The 13,100-nt window shown below is 43.5% G+C and overlaps 1 protein-coding gene across 1 annotated transcript in view; it reads right to left on the bottom strand.

Annotated features, from left to right (window-relative positions):
* Positions 1 to 13,008, bottom strand: part of PI4KA (phosphatidylinositol 4-kinase alpha) — a 113,993-nt gene extending 100,985 nt beyond the window's left edge. Inside the window, exon 1 of the mRNA XM_086682310.1 lies at positions 12,783 to 13,008. Coding sequence (XP_086538436.1) covers positions 12,783 to 12,962 — 180 coding nt within the window. The 5' untranslated portion in view covers positions 12,963 to 13,008. The remainder of the gene's footprint in view (positions 1 to 12,782) is intronic.
* Between the last annotated feature and the right edge of the window lie 92 nt (positions 13,009 to 13,100).

The raw sequence follows: 13,100 nt of genomic DNA, 5'->3' as shown, positions 1-13,100 counted from the left end.
ATAATGCAGGTCAGAAACTAAATGATGAGGGCCCCCAAAAGCCTGGCACCAGGTCTAGGCTCTGATGCAAAATGGCCTTGGACACTGGGACTCTTGTAGGGGGAAAAAAAGTGAAGACTTGAACCCGGGTCCTATAGAAGTCATAACATATCAGACAAGGGAAAATCAGTTCTGCTGGGTGCCAGTCTCCAAATACTAATAGTCAATAGTTATTGAACATTGATCACATGTGAGGTGCTGGTTTGTATTTATCTAATCCTCACAATAGTGCACTATTTATTATCTTCATTCTATGGATGAAGAAACTGAGACACAGAGAGGTCAAAGTCCTAATGCAGAATAAAGCATTAATGCTGCAATTTAAAAGAATGAAAAGAGGGGCGCCTGGGTGGCTCAGTTGGTTAAGTGTCCGACTTCGGCTCAAGTCATGATCTCACAGTTCATGTGTTTGAGCTGTGCTGACAGCTCAGAGCCTGGAGCCTGCTTCGGATTCTGTGTCTCCCTCCCTCTCTGCCCCTCCCCTGCTTGCAGTCTGTCTGTCTCTCAAAAATAAACATTAAATTTTTTCTTAATTTAAAAAATGAAAAGAAAAAACACTGATTTTTTTTCAGAATTTTACAATCAACTAAAAAGTTGGTTGTTTTTAGGGGGTAAAGGGGAGTAGATCCTGCATTATTAAAGGTTGTTAAGCTCAAAATCTGACAGTGGTGGCCATTTACAAAAAGGATCCAAAGGGGCTCTGGGCAACACTTTGAGGAAGTTGATAAGTCAATGGACAACCAGGAGGCAACAAAGGTAACTCACTTAGACTTTGCTAAGAACTCTTGACAATACTTTAACCGAAGGCTATTAAAAGAGAAACCACAAGGTGAATTTAGACTGCCAAGGTAAAGAAATGCCAAACCAAGGAGAAAAGGTGCCCCCACAAGTCTGAACCATTGGGCAGAGAGAACTGCAGATGAAAAGTCAAAACATAACAGTGGGTGTAGGTAAAATATTTAGGTCAAAATAAACCTACCAATAATAGCATTACATGTTGGATAATTAATGAGTTTTTAAAAGAATACAACTTTTGTTATCTGAAACCTCTGGGAATAGTCTTTATAGAGAAACAAAATTCCCTGAGAACAGGAGATTAAGCTTTAAGTATTAGTGGCAGTGTTTCGTTAAATCTGTTTTTTAAACCCCCCCCCCCCTTTTTAGTTTATTTTATTGGAGGAGGAGGGGCAGAGAGAGAGGGAGAGAGAATCTCAAGCAGGCTCCATGCATGATCCCACAAACCACAAAATCATGACCTGAACTGAGATCAAGAATCAGATGCTTATTTGACTGAGCCACCCAGGTGACCTGTTAAATCTGGGTTTTTTTTTTTTTAAGTTTATTTATTTATTTTGAGAGAGAGAGAGAGAGCAAGCACGAGCAGGGGAGGGGTAGAGAGAGAGGGAGGGAGAGAATCCCAAGCAGGCTCTGTACTGTCAGCACAGAACCCAATGCAGGGCTCTGACCCATGAACTGCAAGATCATGACCTGAGCCAAAATCAAAAGCCAGACACTTAACCGAATGAGCCACTCAGGCGCACCTAAATCTGATTTTTTTTTTTAATTTTTTTTTTCAACGTTTATTTATTTTTGGGACAGAGAGAGACAGAGCATGAACGGGGGAGGGGCAGAGAGAGAGGGAGACACAGAATCGGAAACAGGCTCCAGGCTCTGAGCCATCAGCCCAGAGCCTGACGCGGGGCTCGAACTCCCGGACCGCGAGATCGTGACCTGGCTGAAGTCGGACGCTCAACCGACTGCGCCACCCAGGCGCCCCAAATCTGATTTTTAGTTGTCTTTCTCAAATGCCCTATCCCCATCCATGGAGAACACTGAACATAACCTAACATTTCCTAAGTGACTGAGAGCTATCATGATAACAGTGATTGTAACAAGATTCACATGGAGCTGCAGATGCATGTGGAACAGCACCTGCTCCTACAAGCAGTCCTGGATGAGGGTTTCATTAAAGATGTTCTGTTGGCTGTAATCAATTAACATGGCTTTCTACAACATCCAACACAAGTAGCACTCCATGAGCCTTTACACACAACGAATGAGTCTCCGTTTCTTGAGCCCAGCTCATGTGCTTGGCAGAGTACAGCACATACAAATCCATGTCTCTGATTCCTGACACATCGTTTCACCAGGCAATGCTCAGGGGAGCTGTACGGAGTTGTGATTTTCATTCCAACTCTAGCACTTCTTATCTAAGTGACCCAAGGTAACTGACAAAACCTATCTGAACATTTTGACTTTGTATTTCCTTCTGTAAAACGTGGACAAAACAGCAAGTGTGTGTATATATATAAATCCACAGAATCTTGCTAATGTCTTAAAATTATGCCAAGGAACGCCTGGGTGGCTTAGTCGGTTGAGCGTCCGACTTTGGCTCAGGTCATGATCTCACAGCTCATGAGTTCGAGCCCCGTCTCGGGCTCTGTGCTGACAGTTTGGAGCCTGGAGCCTGCTTTGGATTCTGTGTCTCCCTCTCTCTCTGCCCCTAACCCACTCACATCCTATCTCTGTCTCTCTCAAAAATAAATAAACATTAAAAAAATAATAAAAATAAAATAAAATAAAATAAAATAAAATAAAAATAAAAATAAAATAAAAAAATAAAACTATGCCAATATTGATAAGTCTTCTCCCCCAAGTCTCAGTTTTCTCAAATGTAAAAGGATGACCAGATAGTTTTTTTGCAATGTCTGCTCTAGCAATAAAATCTTGTGATCCAAGAACTTCTACCTGTGGCCATGAGAGATTAATAGGATCTGGATTTACCTTCCTGCCATAAAACAACTAGGAAAATGGACAAATACATGAAACCACTGATTTCATACACTGGACAAGGAGCACAGGACTATAATATCTGAGAGGCAGAGGAAACAAAGTGAGCCCTATGACTGCCTGGTTTTCTGCCAAAAGACATATCTCAGACCACAGAACAGGAAAGGACATCCCAGTCATGCAGGTCTAAGTGGAGGAGAAAGAAGTAAGAATACAGGAAGTCTAAAGCAGCTGGAAATTCTGAAGAGGAGAGAGCTAAACAAAAAAATCTCCAGAAATCAGAGCAAGAGTTCCCTTGAATTTTTGATGAATACTAACACACACTAGTATAGGTGATATTCCAGGAAGTTGGAAAAGAACAACCAGGGAACTGCGTACTGAATAGTTCCCAGAGTTCATATATAGCCGAGAAGAGTCTGGGTTACTCCCAGCCAGAGTGGAAAGCCCTCATTCAGTAGAAACCTCAAAAGGGCCATACCTTAGCAGTGGAGTTAAACTATCCCTGTAGCAAAAGCTATTATAGACCTGCCCCAGCAAAGTTTTAAATTAGCTTTGTAAAATTAGCTTTGTAGCTTTCCTGTTTCTGTGGTCTGAGATATGTCTTTTGGCAGAAAACCAGGCAGTCATAGGGCTCACTTTGTTTCTTCCGTCTCTCAGGTATTATAGTCCTGTGTTCCTTGTCAGTGTATGAAATCAGTGGTTTCATATATTTGTCCATTTTCCTAGTTGTTTTATGGCAGGAAGGTAAATCCAGATCATTATTCGCTCAGAAAAAGCATCTGAAAAAATTCCACACTTCTTCATGATAAAAACACTCAACAAACTAGAAATAGAACTTCCTCAACTTGAAAAAGGGCATCTATAAACCACTCAGAACTAACATCATATTTAATGGTAAAAGGCTGAAAGTTGCCCCCGAACAGGAACAAAATAAAGATGTCCACTCTCACCACTTCTATCCAGTATTGTCCTGGGGGTTCTAGCCAGGACAATTAGATACGAAAATGAAATAAAAGGCATTCAGATTGGAAAAAAAAAAAAAAAAGTAAAACTATATTTGCAGATGACATAATCTTATATAAAGAAAAAACTAAAAACATATTAAAACTAAAAAACAAGTGTAGCAAGGTTGCAGGATACAAGATCAACATACAAAAATCAATTGCAATTAGAGTTTCAGTTTTACAAGATGAAAGAGTTCTGAAGGTGGATGGTGGTGATGGTAGTAAAACATTATGAATGTATTCACAAAAACCATTTACTTTTGCTTCCTGGCACTTGTTAGCGTTTTCAATTGTACTTACGTGTAATTTTTTGTTTAATGCTTGTCTATCTCCATGCCAAACTCCATGACAGAAAAACAATGTCTACTCATTCAATCCCTCTAATAGGTCCCTTCAAGGCCTGGCACACAGCAGGCACTCAAAGACTGAATGAATGAATGAACAAACGAACAAATAAACAAATGTCACCATCGTTTGCTTTTATAACAGTACATATAGCCTTGGCTGGCCTAAATCTAGGCTTCCAGACCAGCTTTACACACAGAAGTATTCAGGAAAAGAGAACAGCTTCAGCAGCAAAGATAGAGCCTCTCAGAACTAAGTCAATAAATGCAAGTGAGATCTGAGGATTTTTGCCTCAACCATGTATTTTATCACATAAACATAAATAGTGTTCTGACTGGCTTGGCAATGTTCACAAAAGGCCAAGCCTTTTCCCAAAATTCCAAGATACATGAAAGAAGCAAATACAAAAACAAATAAATATATAAATAATGAGGACAATGAAGTGCACAGATAAATTTCAGCAATTTAAATCAAAGATAGGAATAGCTGCTGGTGGAAAGGACTGAAGGCAACCACATCCCCCACTAGGTACAAACTGCAAACACAGACGGCAGAAAAGAAAATCTGCAGTAAGGAGTAAGAAATAGAACATTCTTGCTCTCTTGGGGAGTAAACAACTAGTGACATGTCAATTCGAAGACTCCCTAAGGGCATCAATATAAACAATATGGTCATAATAATCTTCTTAATGCACATTACTCTTGGCCCTGAAATATTGAAGGGCTCTTCCCTGTCTCATCAATTCAATACAAACTCTTGAGTCTGGGACTACATATGAAGCCATCTGCTTTCTTCTCCACTTTCATTTCCATTCTCTAAATATACTATATTTCTGGGGCACTGGGTGTCTCAGTTGGTTAAGCATCCGACTTCAGCTCAGGTCACAATCTCACAGTTTGTGGGTTCAAGCCCCACATCAGGATCTCTGCTATCAGTGTAGAGCCTGCTTCAGATCCTCTGTCCCCTTCTCTCTCTCTCTGCCCCTCCCCTATTCTTACGTGCTCTCTTTCTCTCAAAAATAAACATTTAACATAAACATTTTAGGGGCGCCTGGGTGGCTCAGTCGGTTGAGTGTCCGACTTCGGCTCAGGTCATGATCTCGCGGATCTGTGAGTTTGAGCCCTGCATCGGGATCTGTGCTGACAGCTCAGAGGCTGGAGCCTGCTTTGGATTCTGTGTCTCCCTCTCTCTCTGCCCCTCCCCCACTCATGCTCTGTCTCTCTGTCAAAAATAAAATAAACATTAAAAAAAATTTTAAATAAACATTTTAAAAAACTAAAAAAAATACTCTATTTCTTTTTTTTTTTTTAACGTTTATTTATTATTGAGAGACAGAGAGACACAGAGCATAAGGAGGGGAAGAGCTGAGAGATGGAGAGACACAGAATCTGAAGCAGGCTCCAGGCCCTGAGCTGTCAGCACAGAGCCCGATGTGGGGCTCAAACTCACAAACCACAAGATCATGACCTGAGCCAAAGCCAGACGCTTAACTGATTGAGCCACCCAGGTGCCCCCCAAAATACTCTATTTCTACTGAACCCTATTACTGCTGTTCCTCATTTTCTTCTGTGCTTTGCTTTCTTCTATCTGAAATGACCTTCCCTTACCAACTACTCTTGGCATTTACAAATGCCCATTCCCAGGCCTTCCATATTTAAAATCTCTGCCGAAAGTAACCTCCCAGCAAGTGCCCATGATGCTTTCATTTTCTTAGAGCATGTTTCACTTTTTTGCTTTCTAAATTTCCACATACCTGCCAAGACTCATGGAGAGTTCTTTGGGGGCCTGAAGAAAAAATTATTTGTACTTCCCATTCCCATGCCAACAAAGTGCAAAACAGCTAAATATCTTCACAGAGGAGTTGTATTGAAAAGCCATATGGTCCACCATCAGCTCCTTTCTGGACAACTGGCCAGCCCCCACCTATGACTACTTCTACTTGTTATAAATTATTTGAGGGTTAGGATTGTGTGCACACCTAGACCCAACTGTCAAAAGAAAAAAGATACCCAGAGCAGGCACAGCTAGAAGTCAGTACCCAAGCAACAATACCCTGAATTCAAGTTTCCACATAGCAGAAAACAAGAGCACAATGTCACACCATCATTTCTGTTTCATGGGTTTTTGGTTAATTCGTAAAATATCATTATCTTAGAATCAAAAGAATAAGGTCCCCTTTTATGCTTGCAGAGTTAGCAGGAAAAAGTAAACAAAATCCAACAACAGTGAAGCTATAAACATGCACAAGGTCTCTTGCTAATGCTATCTACCATAACTAAGTATAATCCTTTGAAAACAGTTGGGCAGTAAACATCAAGACCTATCCACATTTAACACATTTAAGAATGTAATTCAAAATTAGACAAAATTTTAAGTGTATAAACGCACAATTTTACAAGGGAAAAACTAGACAGCCTAAACAGAGAAATCCTTAATTTTGATCTGTCAATAGAAAATATGGCATGCAGCCATTAAAATAATAAATATGGGCTATTTTTGAAAAAAGCAATAAAGTGGAGTGCCTGGGTGGCTCAGATGGTTAAGCGTCTGGCTCAGCTTATGATTTCACAGTTCTTGAGTTCGAGCCCCGCTTCAGGCTCTGTGTCTCCCTCTCTCTCTGCCCCTCCCCTGCTCATGCTCTCTCTCTCAAAAATAAACATTGAAAAAAATTAAAAGAAAAAAGCGGGGCACCTGGGTGGCTCAGTCGGTTAAGCGTCCGACTTCGGCTCAGGTCATGATCTCGTGGTTTGTGAGCTCAAGCCCCACATTGGGCTCTGTGCTGACAGCTCAGAGCCTGCAGCCTGCTTCGAATTCTGTGTCTCCCTTTCTCTCTGCCCCTCCCCTGCTCATTCTCTGTCTCTGTCTCTCAAAAATAAATGTTAAAAAAAATTTTTTTTTAATAAAAAAGCAATAAAGTGAATATAGCTAAAGACTAAAAAGGAGGCCTAAGAAATTAAAAAGCTAAAGGGTTAGTGTTATGGGCTGAATTATGTCCCCCTAAAATTCATATACTGAAGTCCTCATCTCAGGCACCTCAGAATGTGACTGTTAATTTGGAACTAGGGCCTTTATTAACACAAGGTGATTAGGGTGGGCCACTCCTATCAATCTGGCTGGTGTTCTTATAAAAAGAGATTAGGATACAGACAGGTACAAAGGGAAGACTATGTGAAGACACCAAAAGACAGCCACCTACATGCCAAAAAGAAAGGCTTCAAAAGAAACCTTCATCTTGGATGTCTAGCCTCCAGAACAGTGAGAAAATAAATTTCAGTTGTTTAAATCAATGTGGTACTACTATGTTATGGCAGCCCTAGCAAACTAGTATAGTTAATGTGGCATGATTACAGGTAAAGACTTTTTCTTCTTCCAATTTCTTCTTAAAATATTTTACAGCTGGTTTAACAATAGTTCTAACATCATGAATTCCCTCTACTGATGCTAATTTTCTCTTCTCTTATCCTATACATGGTTGTTTTGAACATAACTTCACAAAGGAAAGGGAGCGAGGATAGAAATTTTCAGCTTCATGATGCTGAAAAAATGCCAATACCATGATTTTTACTCCATGGCAAACCACTCTAAAGGAGTGGGTAACTATGAACTCCAGAAAGCCCAGTGTCCTGAGCATGAGGACATACATTCCTCCAAACAGAGATAAGAATTAACCAGCTCATCTTCTGGAGCACAACTGTCCACCAGGGAGGGGTCTGGCCTGTCCCTAATGCTGCAGTGCTATTTAAACACCACACTGAGTTAGCTAAGACACCTCCAGATTCTGGCAGTCTAACTGAAGAAAAGAGAGGCTATTTTAGGACATGGAAAAAGATTCTGATCAAAGCCTCCTGAGGGTGGGAAGAGAGATGGAAGGGCAAGGAATGCTGCCTACTTTTCAGCTCTGCTGGGAACTCTCCATGTCCCAGGGTTCGGGTCCATTAGTATGATACAGGCCAGGTAAGAAAAGGCAGGAACAGCTCACCCATATCCTGGATACGAGGAGTACAACCAGATCCAGACAGATCCAGATCCAGACAGAAGCTTCTTGGCAGGGGTGGCTTAATAACATTCTTAAGACAGATGAGAAAGAGGAAAGCAGAGCAAGACTAGCAGGCAAAAAGAAATCAGAGAGAGGGAGACTGGAAGCCAACTGTACATGGAGAGTCCAGTGTAGACAAGACTCTCTTCTTGTCTATTTTGTTCCTCCCACCTTTCTCCCAAAGGGAGATGGCTGAGGACTGCATGGGACGTGATCCCTCTAGGACACAGATGGTGTTCTCAGAGGCAACCTGCAATCCTGAGAGTGGGCCTCAGGGCTATGGCTCCAGTCTTAGGCGCAGCCTAGCAGCAAAAGGTCAAAGCTTAGATATGGATAAGAGAATAGGCACCCAGGAGTCTTGGGTTTGACTATCTGAATATGGCAGGAGTCTGGTCACCAGACCTGCATTACAACAGTAGCTAGGGGGACTTGCAGCAAGTCTGACTTGATGCTGATCACCTGGGCAACCTCATTAAAACTGTTTCTTATTGGGGCACCTGGGTGGCTCAGTCAGTTGAGCGTCTGACTTCAGCTCAGGTCATGATCTTGCAGTTTGTGGATTCGAGCCCCACGTTGGGCTCTGTGCTGACAGCTCAGAACCTGGAGCCTACTTTGGATTCTGTGTCACCACCTCTCTCGCTCTCTGCCCCTCCCCTGCTTGCTCTCTGTGTCTCCCAAAAATAAAATAAAAACATTAAAAAAAAAAAACCTGTTTCTTATTGACCTGGCCTACCGAGCACATATTAATTAACAGTAGATGCTCAACAAATGTTTTCTGAATGAAACAGTGAATTAAATAATTAAAAGAGAAGTAAAATCTACTTAGTAGCAATAGGCTAGGTTTCACAGCCTAGACTTGATGTAGGTGAGTGGGGTGAATAAACACCACTGTGGCATGTAGATAGACAAAGATAAGGAAAGTTATGTCATTAATGTGCCCCAAGTGCCATAAAACTATGTCAGGGTTGCCTGAATTACCAATGTCTAAAGTGAGATGTCAGGTCTAACTCATAAAACTTAGCCTTCCTCAGCTCAACCCTATCTGGACCAAGACTCATTAAGTCCTCTGCCTTCTCTTGGGCGGGGGGGGGGGGGGGGGGGGGGGGGGGGGGGAGAAGAGAAAAAAAACAGAAACAAAAAAATGAGAGAGGTTTTTCAACATTCATCTCCCCACTTAAGTCCCCACCTTCATTATCCTGGTGGGTACTGAGAAATTCCTTTACTCTTAAGAACCTCAAGAAGATTTCCCTAGGAACACTGAAGGCTTATTGTCCATTGGTTTAAAGTCGTGGAATGTAGTAAGCAGCCATATGTTATAGGACTAAACAGTAACAACGACCCTCAGCATAATCAAGTCTTAAGATCCTAGATAAGAAAAGAAGAATCTACATATATGTGATGGAATCAGCCACCTACAGAAGCCTTCTCTAAGAAAGAAGTTATTTCAAGTTCCCCAAGACCACTCACACATATATAATCGTACTCGTAGCTAAATTTTATTACAGTAAATTATATTACAGTGAATTTATCAGCAAGAGAAAAGGGCAGGTGGAATCTGGAGAAAACTGTGCATGGGCTTCTTCATGTTCTCTCCTTCCTGTAAAGGTATACACTAAGCATGCTCCCTTCTACAGCAGCAAACAATGTAGTGACCTGTGTGCTACATCCGTACCTAGGGAAGTCTAACAGAGACACAGCAGCCAAGGTTTTTATTGATAGACACAGGCACTGTCTGCCTAGCAACCATTAAAATCCCTAATTCCAAGAAAGAAAGCAGGTGTTCAATATAAATCACATTAATTGTACGAAGAGTCTAGGCACAGTGAACCACTCTTATCAATTAGGAAATGGAGGGAACAGTTCAAGTGCTAAGTTCCCAGATGTGAACCCAGGACTGACCTTGCAAGCAATCCCTTCTGAAGCCTCAGGCTTGCTCAGTTAACTCTTTTCAGATTTGTAAATGTTGCCAATGAGAATGAAGTACCTCCCAAACTAAGAGATGGTATTGGGGAGCTGACAATCTAAAAACTGCATTTAAAAAATTTTTTTTTCAACGTTTTTTATTTATTTTTGGGACACAGAGAGACAGAGCATGAACGGGGCAGGGGCAGAGAGAGAGGGAGACACAGAATCGGAAACAGGCTCCAGGCTCCGAGCCATCAGCCCAGAGCCTGACGCGGGGCTCGAACTCCCGGACCGCGAGATCGTGACCTGGCTGAAGTCGGACGCTTAACCGACTGCGCCACCCAGGCGCCCCTAAAAACTGCATTTTTAAAAAATGTTTATTTATTTATTTTTGGGGGGGGAGCACATGGGAGGAGCAGGAGAGAGGAAAGACAGAATTCCAAGCAGATCCCATGATGTCAGTACAGAACCCAATGCAGGGCTTGAACCCATGAACCGTGAGATCATGACCTGAGCCAAAACCAAGAGTCAGACACTTAACCAACTGAGCTTCCCAGGCATCCCTAAAAGCTGTATTAATTAGTTATAAAATATATTGTAATTTTGATGACTGAAGCAGTTACTATAAAATACAAAGCTAACAGCGTTGTAATTACAGAATGTTCTTGTAATTATCCAAAAAGGCCGAAGAAGGCCGGTTGAGCTTAAGGTGCATTTCTCAGAATTACTGAGTGGGAATAGGTCCCCTGCTAGAACTGCAGGACTGGGCTTTTTGTTTTTTTGGTTTTTTTGATTCTTATGTTTATTTCTTTTTGAGAGAGACAGAGAGAGAGAGACAGAGTATCCAGAGCAGGATTCACGCTGCCAGTGCAAAGCCCAATGTGGGGCTCGAACCCATGAGCCATAAGATCATAACCTGAACAGGTCGGATGCTCAACTGATGAGCCACCCAGGCGCCCCTGCAGGACTGTCTTCTTAAAGATCACCCACTCCCCTGCAATCTCTTCTCTCTTCTTCAAGTCCAGCAAGCAAACTTCTGATAGGATTTTTGGTCCTCCTACCAAGAAGAGAATGTGCTGACTAGCTGGCATGAATTTTATTTGATAAGCCAGCACCGTGGTCCATTAGTCAGGCTCATCCAATGATAACAGTTCTTAATCATTAGGTATCCATGTGCCTGCCTTTATTTGTGTCATTTTGTTGATCCTCATAATACTCTTAGCTAATACTGTCCTTATATTTTGAAAAGAAACCAAAGGATCATACTGGGGAACTGACCTACCCAGAGTCACACTCATGTAAGCAAACGATACAGGATTCAAACTCAGGTAGTCCTATCTCTAGAACTCATATTCTTTCCATTTTATTGAATTCCTCCTTCTGTCAGAAGTCAGGTTGGCATCAGTCTCCCAGGACCTGCTCACCCTGCGGGTAAGTGAGAAATCAGGTTTAAGAACCCACAAAGCCAAGGAAGGAGTAGGTCACTATGACAGAGTGCCTAACACAGCATTTCAACTTCACCACTCACCAGAGCCACAAAACGACTCTGAACAGCAGCAGGCAGGTCTCCAGTCTCCCTACTCTTAGACAACAGATCTCTTTCCATCTGCCAGGAAGATGTGTGAAAAAAGAATCCCATCCCTTCAGTGCTAATACACTTTAATGAGTCTCATCACACCATGGGGGGGGGGGGGGAAGAAAGCTGACATTTACTGTTCACCTATTCTGCCCAGGCACTTTATGCTTTGAACTCATTTACTCCTCAAGAACCACTTCATTTCACACATAAGGAAACAGGCTCTGAGAATTGAAGTAACTAGCCCAAGAGGACAAACAGTGACAGTGCGGGGACCAAACAGGTCTGACTCTGATATCTCTGTTCCTTCCAACATCTGAGCCACACCTTTGAGTCGCCTTTCACCTTTCTCCCAAGGAAAAGATACCCCCAGCATAAGTTGTCCTTTCTCCTCTGAAGGAATCCTGGGTTCAGTTCTCTGTCTATGACAGTTCATTACCCCTTCCTGGCCACTGTCCCTTCTTCACACACCATCTTTTACCCAGTCTAACGCTCCCTCTAGACTTCACGGAAAAACAATGCGCGGATTTGCATTTTAGAAAGCACTTTCAGATTTAGAAAGCACTTTCAGATTTACCATTCCACTTGCCCTTCACAATGATGTGAAGTGGGGAAAGCAGGTGAAAGCAACTCCATTTTATGAGAAAGAAATCTCTCCAAGGTCACGGAATAAAAAGCAGAGGAAGTCGGGAGCAGAGCCCCAGGTTTTGACCCTGGTCGTTTGCTCTTCCCACTGCTTCTCACTGCCTGCCGCCCCTGCCCCTGCGATGTCACAAGGTGCCCCCTCGGCTCAAACCCCAAACCCTGGCCAGTAGCTCACGTCCCTCGTCCGCCACCCACCCGCAACGTCCCTACCTGCCCAGCCCACTCCCTGCCCAAGTCCCTCCACTCTCCTCTCTTCACCAGCGCTCTTCACCAGGCCCATGGGCCTCCTAACCCCGCCGGCTCCCTCCCATCACATATCCCCTCCAGTCACAGGAAGCTCGAGACCCCCTCTAGATCTCCCATAGACCCTCGCCCCGCCCCCTCGCTTCGCCACCCTAGACCGCTTCTCCTGTCAGCTCGCGGCCCAGGCAGCCAAGGCTACCTTCTCCAACGATGCCGGTCTCTGCACCGCCAGGGAGCGGGCCAATGATAGGACCGTATTGAAATAGAAGCCCCGTGAAGCGCCGGAGCCGGAGCCAGAGCTGCTGCTGCTGCTGCTGCTGCTGCTGCCGCCGCCGCCGCCTCCTCCTCCTCCTCCCCGGGCCACGGCCGCCGCCATCATCGCGCGCGCGGCGGCGGTGCCGGCTGGCCTCCCGCACCGGCCTGCGAGCGACAGAACTCACGGCGCAGGCGCGGCGGTATCCGGCTTCCCCGCCACGTGACCTCTGTTGGCGACACTGGGTGGGGCGTGGCCGTGGGG

This window comes from Puma concolor, chromosome D3 (genome assembly GCF_028749965.1).
Source record: "Puma concolor isolate L17-30 chromosome D3, mPumCon1.1.hap2, whole genome shotgun sequence".
In the NCBI taxonomy this organism is placed as follows: domain Eukaryota; kingdom Metazoa; phylum Chordata; class Mammalia; order Carnivora; family Felidae; genus Puma; species Puma concolor.
The sequence above is the reverse complement of the archived record's forward strand: the minus strand, read 5'-3'. Positions and strand labels throughout refer to the sequence as shown.